We start from the raw sequence: 18,094 nt of genomic DNA, 5'->3' as shown, positions 1-18,094 counted from the left end.
AAACCCTGTATCGTGGGTGCCACGCAAACATATACAGACAACCATAAATTACACCCAAACTCACGAGAGAAATAGATATAGGCCATAGAAATATTTTCTATGTTGAGTGTGTGCGTTATTTCTCCCGGTCCGGGAATCGAACCCGAGACCTCTACGTGGCAGTCCAACATGGTAACCGTTCAGCCACTGAGGCAGTAGTCTGTAGTTTGGTGCTAAAATTTTTTTTAAGAAACCAAGTGACAGGATAAACAAGTCGTGCGCCTGGTGTTAATCGACACGCCTGTCCATAACAGTTGTAATGCCACTCAGAGCTTAAAATCTCCCTGATATGCACACATCAAATGTGTTGAGGGATCCAGGCATTGTTTTTTGAATACGTGATTACCCTATCTAAATTAAATACAAATATCTACATAAATTTATTTATTAAATTATGAAACTGTCTAAAAATGATGTAAAAAAATTATTGAAATTCGGATTTTTCAGAAATAGGCAAAATCTTCCATGATCCCTAAACACTTCACGAGTGTATATATCTTTTACAGTTTCAATTTTTAGGAAGGACTTTAGTAAATGATACGTCATGGGGGGGAGGAGACCCCCTGCAAAATTTCAAAGTTAGGACGTTGATAGTTTTCGAGATATTAATTTTTGAAAATTCGAAAAAATAACCTCAAAATTATATTTTCGCACCAAATGCAAGGAAAAAAGAGTAAAAAATGTGGGAATGATGTGTAGGCGAGGGGCACGATGAACTTACAAACTAAGAATATTAATAGTTTTCGAGAAAAAAATTTTGAAAAATAACCTCAAAATCATATATTTTGACGTTTAGTGCACACACGGACTCCAATATCTACCTATATCGATTCAATTCGTTTTTGCCCAGAGGGACTTCCGCGTTTGTATAAAAAAACCTAACTTAACCTAAATAATCCAATTCGTTTCTGCCCAGAGCGACTTTCGCGATTGTAATTTAAAAAACATAACAATCTTTATACACAACGAACAACAACATAAATAGTAGTAAGTAAGTAAAAACACTGTAAATGGCTAAAACGCTTACCGTGAAAAGCCAAGAGAAATAAAAAAAAAACAAACGCGATAAATGACGTTGCGTTTTATTGTTGAAATTACGAAATTGTTATTGAATTATCATTACTATTTCAAAGTAACCTTCTTAAGAAATAATATTTTAAATATAATGTAAATGCTATTAAATAAGTAATAGTGTTTAAAAAACCAATAAAACATAATATACTTCCAAAATTTAAACAACACTTGATATAATGAAGTTTCGCATTAGGTAATTGTCAAATGCGTTTTTTCTTGCTTTAATTTTCACGATTTTCAAAAATTATTTTCTCGAAAACCTTTGGCGTCCTAAAACTGAAAATTTGTGGAGGGGTTCCTTTTGATTAGGTTTGATTAGTGTCAACAACAACAAATCTTAAAAATTTGAACACCCAACTCGACGTCACGTATACTAAAGTTGAGCCAATTTTTAATTAAAAAAGCAAATTTGTAAAATATAAATAACTTTTGCAGCAAAAATGTAACTTTTCAGGTAACGAAATGTAATTTTCAACTCAATGACCTTGGCAATACTGATAAACAAACATAAGAACGCCTCACCTGTACATAAGTCTTATCGGATCGGCGTTGCTCAGTGAGCACTTGCCCCGTGGTGTTGTCGACCCAGGAACGTGCACCGTACAGCACTGTTACCGGCAAGTTGGGATCCAATTTGTCCAAACGGTGGACCATGGGGTTTTTGGCCCACCCGAAGCTTTGCATCAACGTGTGGAATGCACTTTCACCACTGTAACAAAAAGTTGGCGAAATTACAACTAGAGTTGGTCGGTTAAACGAGAAGAACGTAAAAAAGTTTGCTTATGTTCCAAATCCCGTTATCTATGCAAAAGCATGCACAACGTAGCAAGCTTTTTTTAACATAAAAGTCTATGCGCTTAAACGTTTTTCAAAACCATTTCGTAAGCTTCAAACTAAAAAACGTTTAAGTGAAAACATTTAAAAAAAAAGCACAACATTTTAACTTTTTTTAAATGAGCAGATTTCCCATCACTAATTACAACAATAATAAAAAGAGGTAAGAAAAGTATGGTTACGTGATTAAAATGTTACGACCATAGATGTTACGACTGATCACAGTCGTAACATTGCAGGCTGTTTTATTACCGTTGTATATCTAAAAATGGTAGATGAATTGAAGTCGAGAACTATATTCCAAGTAGAACAACATTTTGAGTAATCCTGTCACCCCGATGGCAAGCAGTTTATGCCATCGATACGATAAGAAGAACATTTTGGGTGAATAACACAGAACAATAAATATTAGTAGAAATGGTTAGTTAGCATCGTACGAGTGGCCACCGTATAGACAGTTGCGTTGACAGTCCACACTTGAGGTCAATCTGCCATTTTCGCTTTGTACGGGTATGGTTGTCATTCTTTCGCGCAAATTCTCTAAAATTCTAGAAAAATGCCTTATTGTGATGTTTTGGAGAGCAAAAATGATAGTCCAAAAATATTACACGTGGCGGTATCTCATATCATCGGTTCACTTCTATTATTATTTTCTTCCGTAGTGAACAAATAACCTTTGGAATACCGATACCCGACTTTGCATGTTACTAATACTAATCATTCGTATGGGCAAACCATCGAGTATATAACCAGACATATAGATGAAATAAGGGCCATCCATCCCTGGCAAGTCATCAGTCAAATGGTGCTATCACTTTTAAATATCAACTCTCGTTTGAACTGAAATCACAAAATAGAAAGCTGAAATAGTACAGCGTCAACAATTGACCTGTGTGTACGTCTCCGTATATTCCAGAAATATTATGTATTTATTGTAATAAAGATAATATCTCCAATAATGGGGAGCTATTCCATTCGGTGGTGTGAGAAAAACAGTAAAACATCTAATTACAAAACAAACGGAATCACATTTCATCGGTAATTCCATAATATTAAATAATGTAATTTTTCAAATTTCGTCCATTATAGCAAAGCTCAAGTTAAACTGGTCAATTTGAAGTGATACAATTGACGACACCCGTTAATTGTTTCGAATTTGGGCTGGCCAATCGGAGTGCAGTTGTCACCGTAATGATATGGCAGAATAGTTTTCTAACAAATTATGACATTTCGTCTCTATTTCAGGTTATACATATAAGCGATTGCATCGACGTAAATGCGCGACTGCATCGATACAAACGCGCGATAGCATCGACGCAATCGCCTATAAATCCCAAGTGTAGCAATGTAATCGCAATTCCATCCTGATCACTCACTATGTCCATATCAAAATATCTCTGTCCCCGCCTCATTTACGGTATTTAGTGTACCCTAGATCATTCGAATACCTAAATTAGTAGATTACTAATTTGTCATTCGAATGATAGGATTAGTAATTACTGACGAGTTGAATACCGACATTATTCGCAATGGCGCAACGCTAGTTTGAAAGCGTGCCGAAGCGTCCTGAAGGCTCCCGATGAATTCCGGAGGCTGCCGGCTATCCTAAACTTACCGCATCTTTGTTTTTGTAAGTACGACCTTAAACATTGAAATTTCAACTACAAGCTCATAACATTAGGGTACGTGTATTCGTCACCTCCGTCAGTGTGCACCGAGCGTAATAGCACAGATTACCTTAATAGTTACTACGTAACAGATACATCACTATAGCCTACTAAATCTGACTAATAACACCAGGTGCTCACTACGAGGAAAAAGGAGCCTAAGCATGCGGCCAGAAAGGTGAAAATAACGTTGCCCGTCGTGTGCAGTCGTGCGGAGCCGAATGCTCATAAATGAAAGACTTGTTTGTATGAGCGCTTGAGCCGACGTCGGCACACTTAGCGGTAGGACTTAAAGCGTAACCTTGAGCGAGTGACGGAGCCCTGGTAATGAGTCCATTTATTCAAGCATACTATTCACATTTATAACAACAACTTACCTGGGCGTCTGTGAGTTACACTGGTATATATATTCAGGTATAATAGTTTCTGCGTCGGGAATGTACTTCAAATATTTCCGCGATATGTCAGGTCTTGTCTTGCCCACGAGCCATTTGCCGGCCGGCCCTGCGGCTCGTACTGCCCACAGAGGATTCAACGGTTGTACAGCTACAGCGACTGCCTTGACCCATAGAGGGACATTGTATTTTTCGTATACGTTTTGAGGTTTTTCTACAAAGCCCCAAGGATCTGCTAGAATTAGGTGACGTACACTGTGAACAAAGAATTTTGTTTAGACCAATACCAAAGTATAATAAGGCAAGTGGGCAACTCAGCCTGTTCGGCGCGTCGATGCCTACACGTAGACGTTCGGATCGTAGGGTTGTCACACTAGCATAATCACAGTATTCCCGTGATGTATTGAAATAACCTCTGTCCAAGGTTGCACTTACTTTTTGACATTTTTGTACTACCATCGCGGATTGGTATCTCAATTATGGGAGTATGATTATAAAATAGTTTTTTATGACATTTTTTATGAGACCAAAGGATGGGACAAACAAGTCGCCCACCTGGTGGTAAGTGACACGCCTGTCATAACCATAACATTTGCATTACCACTTAGTGTTTTAAATCACAAAGATCTGAGGGGTACTGCCACTGCGCTCGCCACCCTAACACATCTCATGTGCCTGTAATTTCACCAGCCGCTTCAGCTTCAATGCTAAACATTTCTGAATTTAAGGCACTCCTGTTCGTACTACACAATAATAATATGGTGTAGCGTAGTGGGGGAAAATCAGCGCACGTACAGTTTTGTGCAAAATCATTTTTAAGAGCAATCTCTGAGGACCCGCGTTCGATCCCCAGCCAGGTCAATGTAGAAAACTTGTCTATATTATCTCGGATCTCACACGCACAAAGCCGTCAATCTGCGAATCAATAGGTATTGGGAGTTCGGTGAGGTCGGACGGGCTGTGGTCAACCATTTTTTGTTAAGAAACCAGTGTTACGGAACAGCTACAGTTAAACGGATTGAAAGGATCCAACACTTGGTCATGCCTATAAATATGACACTGTTAACACAGACTACACATTTACACGGGTCTCCATCTGAGGGTACACTCCATCATGATGGCCCAATGGGGTTTCAGGGCCTTCATATCTTTAAGAAATTATGTTAACGATTTCGGTGGCCCAACAATTTGTACTGTGTATGAGAAGAACCGAGAGTTCGATTCCCGATAGAACCAATTTGGGAAATGAACTTAAACTCATAGTACAGGAAATCTCCTAGTTTTGAGTCAAAGTAAACGGATCAAAATGGTTGAATTAATTTCGCTGAGACAGAACCCAGGTTATACGTGGGCGCACTATAAGTTTTCGGAATGAATAAGAAAAAAATGCTATAAATGGTCAGAAATGAATTTATTGTTTCTCAAAATATTCTCCGTTAGTGTTAATGCACTTTTTCGTACGAATGAATACATTTTGAAAACATTTATGCCACTCCTCCGTGATAATCTCTGAAACATTTTTGATACTCTTCGACAGCCTCTTCAATCAGGTGATGAAAATTTTGCGTTGACTGCGTAACTGGTTCTTAATTTTTGGAAATAAAAAAAATCATTTGTCTGTCTGGCCGTGTGAGAACTGGCATTATCATGGTGCAAAATGATACGGCGTTTACGGTTATTTTTACGGAGTTTGTCAATAACTTCCGGCAAACAAATGGTCGTGTACCAATCACTATTCACAGTACAACGCTTCTCCAAAGCAATAGTAGCCACGTGTCTAGTTTTATTAAAAAAAGAAACAATCATCCGCTTAGAGCCACTTTACACGCGTGCCACTTTGGTTGGTTTCGGCTCACCTCGAAAGACTCATACGCTCGATTGCTGCTTTGTTTTGGGATCGTAACTATAAATCCATGTTTCGTCACTTGTTATTATCCCCCACACCAAATTTGACGCCCCTTCGTTGAATATGGTAAGCATGGCATTGCACTAAGTGACGCGATCCGTTTTTTGAGCCTCAGTCAAATTGTGTGGAATCCACCGAGAGCACAGCTTTTTCACACCCAAATGTTTGTGTAGTTTTGATTGTACTTGACTCATGCCTATGCTTAAAGATGCCCGAATCTCAAATATGTCACATGCCTGTCTGTTTTGATCATAATGCGCACAGCATCAATATTTTGTGGTTCACAGCAGTGGATGGGCGACCATCACGAAATTGGTCACTGAGATTCACACGATCGCGTTTGAATTCTGCAAACCAGCTATAAATAGTCGTCTTGCATAGTGCTTCATCGCCAAAAGCAGTTTGAAGCCGAGCGAAGCTCCGCTGAGCTGCTAAATTACACTTAAATTCGAAAATTTTCACGAGTTAAATCCACGGTGAAGTAGACAACCATTTTCTAAAATGACGCCACAATATAAAAACAAGTGACAGTCAGATGAAACAAACTGTATTCTACAGCCAAAGAGTTCCATTTTCAAATGTTGTAATTACTTTTTAAATATTGTTTATGTAAGTGGTCAGTTCCGGAAACTTATAGTGCGCCCTATGTAGCAGAGTTCATCATCTCCAACCCATTTATATGTCCCGCTGCAGGGCACGGGTCTCCTTTCAGGCAAGAGTTTTAGACCATAGTCTACCACGATGCCCCACAGCAAGTGGAGACTTTACAAGTTTTCCGGGGGTTGTGAACCTCCTTCGATTTACAGGATTCCTCACGAAGTTTTCATTCACTGAAAAATCATGATAAATGTCGGATTCAAATTAAATTGTGCAAATTAATTCCGAAAAACTCGGATGTGCTTCCACGACAGCACCACAATAGGCTCACTTGTTCAAAAAAAAGTTTAAAAAAATCTTACCGATCAGGATACTTCATAGCATAAGCAGTGGCTATGTACCCTCCTAAACTATGTCCGAGTAAAATGAACTCGCTGAGGTTGACCTCGCGACGCCACTCTTCGACCGACTCCACCCATTGCGCTTCCACTTTCGTCGCGTCTGAAGCAAACTTCGGCCGCGAGCTTCGACCGAAACCTGACACAGCACCCATTAATATTAACAAGCCATCGTCAATCAAGTTTCATACTGTTGCGAACCGGCCTTACACACAAGTCAAAGTCAAAAGAATCATTTATTCCATAAGTAAAATAAATTTACACTTGAAAACGTCTTGCTTGCTACTGCACTACGCTGACTTCCCAGAGAAGAACGAGCAAGAAACTCTAGGGATTACTCTTTTCAAATAAACTTAAATGCTATGAAATACACTTTGAATCAAATTTGTGGGGAATCTAGACCCATGTCGTCTTTCCATCATCATTTTATCTAACCTGTTGTCTTCAATTTTGTAATATGACTTGTCAATAAAAATATTTATAATGTAGTTTTTAAATTTAGGAAATGATAAACATGATAAGAAAGATAATGACAAATGATTTTTGTAAAATCGTATACAGTTCCCCATAAAAGAGTCGTTTACCTTGGCTAAACGAAATCGTGGTACCATGACTTAGGTTAATGTTATGGATATCTTCTTTCTTATGAAACTATGTATATTTTTACGGGCATATAAAATTTTTGAGTAAATGTACTGTGATGCCACAGTCATGATACCAGTCTCCTTAAACTTTACTCTGAGAGAAACCAGAGATGAACCCGCGCTCGGGACGAGACGCGCAGGAGGTCGACGCAGCCTAACGTAACGTCACGACTAGCGGCAGCGGTACAGAGGCACTCGCTTAATCGACAACCACCGGCGACCGTCTATCTTCCTATTATATATTGTATTTGAAAAGCAATCCATGTACTTCATTGAGACGGCGAATATTATAGAATAGAATATTTAGTAGCAGTAGAGCTTCTTGTGAAAAGTTTGTCCAGTGGAGCTGCCAAGCAGTAATGCAATCATTATTGCGTTCCGGTCTTGAAGGGTAAGGGTGCTGGTGAAATTACAGGCACATGAGACTTGTGAACTTATGCCTCAGGGTGATGGGCGCAGTGGCAGTGCTCCTCAGAACTTTGTGAGTCAAAGCACCGAGTGGTACTGCAACTGTTATGGACAGGCGTATCGGTTACCGCCAAGCACACGACTTCTTCGTCCCATCACTTGGTATTATAAACAATATATATACACCAGTCCTATTATAATATACACACATCAAAAAAAGTTTGCGATCAATAGCATAAGCTCCTATAATTCTTTAAATTTAACTTTATCAAGAAAAAATCTATGTTGTATGCTTTCTTTAAATAGGAATACCCTGTTTGAAATTAAAATATAAAACTATTTTTTATTATTTATTTTAAAAAATTGAGCCATTAGTCATAATGTAATAGTGATAGAAATTTCATAGAAAGAAAAAGACTGTTTAATTAAACTTAAACAACAATTTATTATTAAAAGGTGTGAATTCAATATAAAATAACTCCTCCCCTGGCTCGAATACATGCGAAGATCCTCCTGGGCATGCTGAGGATCAAGTTATCCAGCATTTCCTGGGGTAACCTATCCCATTCTTCAATAGCGGCTTCCCTGAGCTCTGGAACTGTTTGGGGACGTGGCTCACGGTTCCATACTGCTCGTTTAAGAGCATCCTACGCGTGCTCTATTGGGTTTAAGTCGGGCGAGCCGGCAGGCCAGTCTAATCGTGTGATATAGTATTCTTGAAGAGCAGCATTGACTCGTTGAGCTCGATGTGCGGGCGCATTATCATCGACCAGTACAAATTGGTGCCCATGGTTTACTCGGAATGGTCTGACGATATCATCAATAGCAACTGCTTTGTACATGTCTGCTGTCATGAAGCCCCGATACGGAATCAAAGGCGTTCTAGCTCCAATCATAATGCCACCCCAAAAGGACACCGATTTTCCGCCTTGCTGAACTGTTCCAGTGGCAGTTCTTTGTCTTTCACGGTCGCCTGGTCTTCTCCAGACACGGACGCGTCGGTTATCTGGATGAGTGCTGATTCGGGATTCGTCAACGAAGAGACAGTTTTGCCAAATGTTTTCGTCCTCACCTTCTTCATTTTGCCGAAGTCTAGCCCACTGCAATCTTCGTTGTTGACGTTGCCGGGAATTGAGCGGAGCTCGCCAAGACCTCCGTGCTCGTAATCCAGCCTGGTGCAAGCAATTGCGAACGGTCTGCGTGCTAACTTCAAGCCCAGAGGCGGCCCTGACTTCTGCTTTTATTTTAGTGGCGTTGATTGTTGGATCACGGGCTGCCAGCAATCTAATATAGCGCTTTTGGGCAGCTGTCAAAACAGTTGGGCGACCGCTGCGGGGTCGGTCAGCTAAATTCCCCATTCCGTGATACCTCTGCAACGTAGCCACGACACAGGATTGGGATATAGCAAGTCTGCGTGCTATTACTCTTGTGGTGTATCCTTCTTCCCTCAAAGTTACTATTCTAGCTCGTAAAACCTCTGATAATCCTCTTGGCATTTTTTCAATCACAACTTTCCGCGAAAAATATCTTGAATCGCTTATAATTGACTAAATCAGATTTCTGAATGAGCGTAAGCTAGGACTGAAAGCCTTTTTATATGAAAAAACAATTGAACGGGGTCATTGTTTTATGTTCTAATTTATTTTTAAATATTTTAATTTTGTTCTAATTTATTTTTAATTTTTAAATCATAATATAATCTACAGTAACAAAAATGATTTCAGTTTTTCGAAGTGATCGCAAACTTTTTTTGATGTGTGTAGTTCACTTTTTATTGTAATCCCATTAGGACCCCTAACATTGGTCCTTCGAACCGGACTTTTAGTTAAAAAAAATGTACCTCAAACTGAGTGGAATTTTATTTGCCAAGTTTTATTGAAAACGGTTAACGAGAAGTGGGTGAAATGTTAAAAAACTGGGTTCATCCCTTAATTTGACACCCTCAGAGGTGGAATATATTCTTCAAATTTTAATGGGACCACTATTGACGTAGGTAGCCACTATCTTACAAAAAAGAATAATCGAAATCGGTAATATACATACAAAAACATACAGTCGAATTGTGAATCTCCTCCCCTTTTAAAAGTCCGTTAAAAAATTAAAAATGATGACGCTGGACGCGACCCAAACCCAGCAACAATTTTATGAAATACCAAACGCGACCGCAGAGATTTTTCATTGGCAAATAGATAACTTTAATTTATTTATTAAAAATACATGAAAGCTTACAGTATTTACAGTATTTTGGTACTGTAGGTTTCAAATATTTTAACTAATTTCAGTGCTTTGGCACTTACAAGTAAAACGGATTAAATTAAAAAAAATAAATAAACATGTGATAATAAAATTATAAGTACGTAGTATGCATATAGATAGCGACCCACTCTACAGAATCTGTGGAATGCTGACGTCATACTTAGAGTATTGCAAAACATACTATGCTTACGTACGTAATCATCTACATTACATACGTAGTTCATGAATGTTTTAAAATTCTTTGAACGAGAATTGTATTTATAAAATATTTTATAATAACTCACCTAGCAAATCAATGGCGTACACAGGCCTCGTGGCAGCGAAGGCATCAAGGTTTGGGCACCACAGAGCGAGGCCGGCACCCATGCCATGCAGCAACACCAGCGGCGTCTTATTCGATTCGTCGTTCAGCGATATAGTCCATATTTTGTCGCTTTGCCCGACCACTGATCCGATATCCACATAAAATCTTTTGTATGCTGTTTTTATACCTGAAATAAAAGATTACCGTGTAATTAAAGGAAATAACTTATTTATAAAAAAAAATACTTTAAAAGTTCTTGGAATTAAATTTATTTGCCAAGTTTTATTAAAATCGGTTATCGGAAAGTGCGCGAAACCGGATTCATAGAAAATATTCCACCTCTAAGGGTGACAAACTAGGGTAGTTTGTCACCCTTAGAGGTGGAATATTTTCTTCAAAATTAAATAGGACCAATACTGAGGCACCCTTTCTCATACAAAAAAGAAACATCATAATCGGTTCATAAATGCCGGAGTAATCACGTAACACACAAAAAATACAGTCGATATGAGAACATCTTCCTTTTTTTAAAAAATCGGTTAAAAGGCATTGACTTACAATTATATGGACGTCGGGTCCGCGCTAAAAAGTGTCCGCACTTTTAAGGCGCTAAAATCGTATACAGAGCGCGACACTCCGCTTTAGTCTTCATTTGTTCTACAGACAGCTCGATACTGCGATGACATTACAATTTAAATTTCGAATAGGTTGACTGGGGACATTTTTTTTCGTGGTTTTTGTATTAGACCCGCCGTCCATTTATTTGTAAGTCAATGTTAAAAGGTAAAGGAAAAAAGTCGGTTAAAAGGTAAAGGAAAAACTGTAGTGTATAAGATTATTAGACAGTAAACATTTTTACCACAGCCGATTTTCAATCAATCCCCTTAATTTGTAGCTTAAACCGTTGCAACCTAATGGTTACACTTGACAATTCGACTGTATTTTTTTTGTGCGTATGTTGTCGTGAACCGATTTTAATGATTCTTTTTTTGTTGGTAAGAAACCCTCAGTTTTAGTCCCATTTAAATTTGAAGAAAATATTCCACCTCTAAAGGTGGGGAGGAATCCAGTTTCGCGCACTTTCCGGTAATCGATTTCCATAAAAGTTGGCAAACAGAAGTAATTCCACGAACTTTTGAGGTCGGTTTTTTATAAAAGAGTGATAGTCTTTTAATAAAGATAAACCCGAAAATATGTACGTGTAATGGTATGTAAATTTCGACGTTTCGTTGTCCTGACCAGAAAAGCAGTATTTGCAGGTAACTAAAATTTTCTCGTTTGTTTATGACAAAACCAATTGGACGTAGTTAAGCAAAAAGGACCCAATCCACAAAATTATCAAATAATGATTTATAAGTCTAACCTCTTAGATCAGCATATAAACAAATAAATAATTCTGGAGTTACATGACATTATAAGGTTTGAAAATAAACAAGAGTGAAAAACTGCCATAATGTCCAAAGTGACTGGATGTGCATTGGATCCTTTTCGTTTAACTACATACAATTAGAAAATGATATTGATAACCCAGAAACAAAAAAACGTGTTACACGGTGTTATTATTAACCCTCACTTTGACGTATACACGAGTATGAGTAATAGACATTCTAACTGCCGGTAGATTCGCAAAAAATAGCTGTAAAAAGTATAATTCAAGCCATATTAAATAATTGATACAAAGCCGGTACTAGATTTCATCAGATAAGCTGAGTCACCGCATATCAGCCATTTGAACATGACCTTGACTCGGGCCGGGACGCGAGCCGAGTAATGAGCAAGTCACGGTGTTCGTGTTTTTGGGCCCGTGTTTTAGTGAAGTTATGAATAATATTTTGTTTAAAGATTAGAACAACGAATAAAAATTACTTTTAATAATAGTAGAGCTCCGTGAAAGATTTTGTCCAGGGAAGTACTGCCTTACCGATTTCTGCCGCAAAACGGTAGATAATGTGAGCATTATATATTATATGTGGAAACTTATAATTAGCCCTCAGCATACATGCACTGGCCTGTCAGGCGTGTATTATATTTTATTCTATTCTTGTTACCTAGCTGTAAGTTTTCCAAAAATAATGAAAATAAAATAAATAAAAATAAAATTACTATGTTCAATTTTGAAAGGTAAGGATGCTGGTGGAATTACTGGCACATGAGACTTGTCAACTCATGTCTCAGTGTCAGGCGCAGTGGTAGTGCCCCTCAGTGTCGGTTACCACCAGGCGCACGACTTTTTAGTCTCATCACTTGGTTAGAAAAAAAAAACCAGACATATACTATGCACAAGTTTAGGTATACTACCGAAGGGCGATAGTTACTGAAAATAAGCGAATTATTCGATTATAAACAATCAAAATAATTCGATTGTTGATATCAATTAATTACTAATTAGTTACTAGCTTACTATAATACTTCAATTTTTGATTATTCATTAAATGTCGATTATGAATCGACATAGTTATTAATCTACTAGTTACAAATTTTTTACTGTTAAACAAATATCGTAACAAGTAGTAACAGGATTTTTTGTTAATAAATTAATAATAGGATCGATTGGTACAAAAATAAGTAATAGGATCGATTTTTTTTTACATTCCGTAGTATAGAGGACCTTTTTCTAGACACTGAAAATTTAATTAGTAATTACTACTTTAGTAATTCGATTATATCTCTGTAAAGACGGCTAAATCGAAAATTGAATATAGGATAGTGCAACTATTGATTTATTCGATATTTTTTTAGTAACAATCGCCCATTGCTAATGAATACGTAGTTACGAGTAATGCGTCACTATCTCTGATAAATTCCATTATTTTGAAAATACAGTAACAAAGACGTAAAAAACTTCTAGATAAGAGCGGCGATAATTCTATCGACTTCAATTACGTCTAAACTCCACCGAGATGACTCGACTGACAACAGCAATATTATCAATTGCTTCCCGGAAATAAAAGTTTAGTTTATGATTGTTTAATCTTCGCAAATCTTTTTTTTTATTGCAACTTGAAACTCTTCCATTTTTGTAATGCGGGTTGATTTGTTGGTTGATTTTTTTACTTTACAAGACATTCAATAATCAACATTGTTCAATTTTTTTTCATCGTTTTATGGCGTTAGTTACTAGATCAAATGGTTTAGATGTATACTGTTAAATAACGGTTTCACAAAAAATATACGATAATTATATATAAAATTACCTTTGTATATGTCCTTTATAACTTGTGTTTCATGTATTTTTCTTTGTGCAATAAAGAGTTATTATTATAATTACGATTTGTCACTGACGGCCTGCCCCCGTCAACATTTTTGTATAATGTACGGTTATGAGCGCACCCTGGGAAATAACCGGCGAGTATCATCACGCCGACTGGCAAATCCTCTTACTGTGATGGCAAGCATTATAGTGTAAGCCATTGATACGACAAGAAGACTGCAGATGTGCAGTTCATCTGTTGGCAGTCGTAGCCGGTCGTATAATAAAGAAATAAGAAAATAGCTTATTGTAGGTGTTCGAATATAAACTTGTCGTCTAATTGATAATTCTATATAGTTGTTCCTAAGACACAAGACCAACCGGATGAAGTCAAGTGATAGAGGTCTATAACAACCCTGTACACTGGCTGATCTGGGGTCAGAAGGTTCCTGTGCGCGCACACGTTATAGTGCCCTTCTCGTATACCCTAAGGGCCGGTAGGGAGGGTCACTATAATGCAAACGAATGTAGAAAGGTATGGGGCTGTTCCTAAAAGACACCAGTGTTAATATAATTTTCACTTACATGATAGTATTTGTTTCTCGACGTTACGTAGCATGCTATCCGACTGACGAGTCCAGCTGAACCATCCACCGGTCCAACTGAAAGAAAAACAGCTGCTATTAAAAACGTCGACAGGTACATTTTTAAACAAGGCCAAACTAGTACTAGCTTGCAAAATAAAATTTCCCAAAGCCTAGCTCAATGTGTATAACGAACAATTGGGTTTGGTGCAATCAACAGCCATAATCGAATGTTGCGTACTGTCACATAGAAGCACATAATCATCGGGACGTCTTAATAAAAAAGTTGAATTAGCCTTGGTATTTTAAGCTTAAACACACCAGGGGCACTGCTCTCGAAGCAAGAAATACGGCGTGGCTTGTTCCAGCGTGAACATGGTCGAGTTTTTGAAATTTGATTAGCCAGAAAAAAGGCGCTATTTAGTCGGTTTCAGTCGCAAAAAACTAGATTTAGTCGTTACGCCGTTTTGAAGTTATTCACTATTCTGGCACGGTTTGCTAGAATTCGAATCCGGCCGGATCTAAGCGTCGACGCGCGACGACGCTCGCATTAGTGCGCCCGGATCACAATGTGATCGGCGTCTGACGCCCCACTGCGCTCAAGTGTACGCGCCGCATCCAAGTTCCCGTTTCCATATTTGCATAACACAAATTTGTACCTTAATAATGGGAAAATATAAGTGCATATACTATAGGCGAAAAACATGACGCGTCGCGACGCTTCGACTCTGCGCTAGTTTGAGTTAAGCCAAGTTAAGGGATTGTTTCACCGGAAGTAAAAAATATTACTAAGATTTTTAAATCTTTTAGACCAATGACTGTATAAAATAACAAAGAAAACAAAACCGAAACACGCAATAAAACAAAGAGAGTTTAAATAAATCATCAACTGTCTATTTAGCTTTATACTGTACAGCAGCATTCTGTATAAGTTACATCTACGGATAAAGTACAGCGGTGGCGAACGGTCAATGTAACAGAATTCCAATTGGTTTGAATAAGCAATGTATTCTTTAACATAGCATGTATTTAAAGGAAAATGACATTGTTATGTTACATTACAGCATCGACAGCGGTAGGTAATCGACACGCTTGTCCACAACAGTTTCATTGCCACTCACTAATTTTCATTCGTAAAGGTCCGAGGGGCACTGCCAGTGCGCCCGTCACCTTGAGACACAAGTTGAAAAGTTCTATATGCCTGTAATTTCACCAGTACCTTTATCCTTGAAAACCGAAAAGTAGAGTAATGGTCACATTACTGCTCGGCGGCAGAAATAGGGTAAAGTGGTGTTATTTCCCTGGACGAACTCTTCACAAGGAATTCTGCTACTAAATGTCGGTTCATCCAGTAGTAGAACAAAGGTCTATGTGCAAGACTACTTGTTCTCAGGACATAGTACATTTCGTTCGTTCTTCTTCGCTGTGGATGTCAGATCGACCGTTGTTCGATTTTATATTTCCGTAATGAAATAAGATACATAAATTCTCAAAATACCTTACGTAGGCCTTAGTTTGAATAAGGAAATTATTCTCGTAACGTACTTATTCTCTTTTCGCTATATAATCACATCGGACTCTGTTATTCGGATGAGTCAATGTACTGTTTAAATGACTAATGTACGGCCAACATTATAGCATGATCAAATCTGTATTTTAATTAGATTGAAAGCTTAAGTAAAATAATCTTTATTCTAAGGCTCATTCAGAGTGCAGGCACGGGCGCGGCGGCGGGTGCGGGCGCGCGGGTCTTGGCGTCTTCCCTTTCACAGTGACGAAGCGGCTACGAGCGGGTAGATCCACATGTCGAAATCGAAAACAAACAATAGACGCTAAATCAAGCATTGTGAAAAGTACGGACGAACCGAGCCAATAGATTTACCCGCACGGCTACTGTGAACGCAACGAGCGTCTAAGGCTCAACTTACACTAGCGCAGAGTCGAAGCGTCGGGGCGCGTCCTGGGGGTCTCGATCTTCGTCCGACATCCGTCCGAAACAATTACTGTCAAATAAGTAACATTCGACAAAATTAAAAGACAAGTATCAAGTATGAAGTTTCATTTGCATCACGCGTCATTTCATTTGGTCAAGTGTTGCTTATTTGGCAGTAATTGTTTCGGACGGATGTCGGACGGAGATCGAGAGTAGACCCCCTGTTTTCCAACTACAGCGCCTGGTAACGCGCGTCGACACGCGTCGTCGCGCGTTGACGCGGGACTCCATATTTGCATAACACAAATTTGTACCTCAATAATGGGAAAATAGAGATGAATATGCTATAGGTGAAAAACATGACGCGTCGTGAGTTAAGCCTAAGACGTTAAGCCCGCCCCGTCACTCTGAATAAGGCCATAGGCAAGCAAATTATACTTGAAATCGTCATTGATTAAACTCTACTGCTCATTCGTAAGGCAAGATTCAAAATAATAATTTGTTGTACCCTTAGCCATTAATTATTATTATTATTTGAACTCATGTTTGTTGTTGGGTTTGTAAGTAAATAAGTCACTCTTTGAGTATTGCAATATGGGTAAAATGCATTTAGAAAACAATTTTATTTTAATATAGTTGAAGGTCAAAGTACTGAGATAAAAATGGATTAAAAAAATTTTAATTTCGGCTGAGGATTCTCGTGGAGAGGCGAAACACGTGTCGGGTATATTTGTGGTGATGGTTTGTGACTATAGTTGCGCTTGTATTATTTATTTTATTAATTTTATGCGGAGGGAGGGTGTTATAATTAACTGCATGAAAAAATATTCAACACAAGCGCAGCTATTTTGCACGATTTAACCTTCACTGGGTTCGCGGAGTAGCAAATTAATTTACTTCCATTTTTACTACTAAAATAATCGATTGAGCTGAGAGGCCTATTGAGCGTTTCATAGTGTGACGTATATTCAAATAATACGGCTGTTCCATAACAAAACTTAATAAGTGCATTAGACATTTCACAGGAGAGCCCAAAAATAAATCAAGATCGTCCTTAAACTTTAATGTAAAAAAGTAATTAGTGTTTATTAGGTACGATCATTTTTTTGTTTATTAGGTATCAATCAACGAATATATTAATGTCACAAAAAATATCACGACTTATACTACATTACATATTTTATACCCCTTACTAACTTTGAATATTTGTGTACATAAGTAAAGTTATTGGAGCAGCCAGAATCAAAACACAATAAAGGTATTTGGTTTACTTATTGCATTTAGTTTAATTTGGAATAAAATTTGTTTTTGTTCGACTAATTAAATAATGAAACGACAAATAATTTTAGAATCAGTAAAATTCCACTATCCACTAATTGCCAATACAAATACATTGTAAGGTACTATAACTACCAACTTTAAAACCTAGCAAATGTCAAATACTTTTAAGTTACTTTAACGAGTGACTTAAAAGATTTTCATCCGGCCGAAACAATTACTGTGAAATAAGTAATACTCGACCAAAATAATAAACGCATGATGAATGATGAACTTCTTACTTGATATTGCCGTTTAATTATGTCCAGTATTACCTACTTATGTGATAGTAATTGTGTTTGAGAGTAGACCCCCAGACTAGATGTGACAAAAAGTTTTTAAAGTTTCGAAATCTTTGATAATTGTAGAATATTAAAGCAGCTGTCACCGCCATTAGATGAGTACGTAAGTACAGGGTCAAGAGCACTTCATGCTTGACACTTAAATCCAACTCTATGCCGCTTACGATAAGAACGAGCCAAAGTGCAAAGTGTCAAGCTTGATGTGCTCTTGACTGTACGTATGAGAATAGTATTCCGTTAAAATAT

General features: G+C 37.9%; 1 protein-coding gene across 3 annotated transcripts in view; it reads right to left on the bottom strand.

Moving 5' to 3' along the window:
• The window catches only part of LOC113231070 (1-acylglycerol-3-phosphate O-acyltransferase ABHD5), a 56,606-nt gene that overhangs the window by 35,702 nt on the left and 2,810 nt on the right, over nt 1-18,094 (bottom strand). For all 3 annotated transcript variants that reach the window (XR_003310526.1, XM_026465237.1, XM_026465236.1), the window contains exons 2-6: nt 14,298-14,374; nt 10,503-10,709; nt 6,875-7,049; nt 3,992-4,264; nt 1,636-1,822 (exon numbers count right to left, since the gene is read on the bottom strand). Coding sequence is in view for 2 of the 3 variants with exons in the window: in XM_026465237.1 (XP_026321022.1) it covers nt 1,636-1,822; nt 3,992-4,264; nt 6,875-7,049; nt 10,503-10,709; nt 14,298-14,374 (919 nt within the window). In the remaining variant the exon portion in view is untranslated. The remainder of the gene's footprint in view (nt 1-1,635; nt 1,823-3,991; nt 4,265-6,874; nt 7,050-10,502; nt 10,710-14,297; nt 14,375-18,094) is intronic.

The sequence above is a fragment of the Hyposmocoma kahamanoa genome, unplaced genomic scaffold (assembly GCF_003589595.1).
Source record: "Hyposmocoma kahamanoa isolate Upper Pololo Valley unplaced genomic scaffold, ASM358959v1 64, whole genome shotgun sequence".
Lineage (NCBI taxonomy): Eukaryota > Metazoa > Arthropoda > Insecta > Lepidoptera > Cosmopterigidae > Hyposmocoma > Hyposmocoma kahamanoa.
Note: the sequence above shows the minus strand (reverse complement) of the source record. Positions and strands in the feature narration are given on the sequence as shown.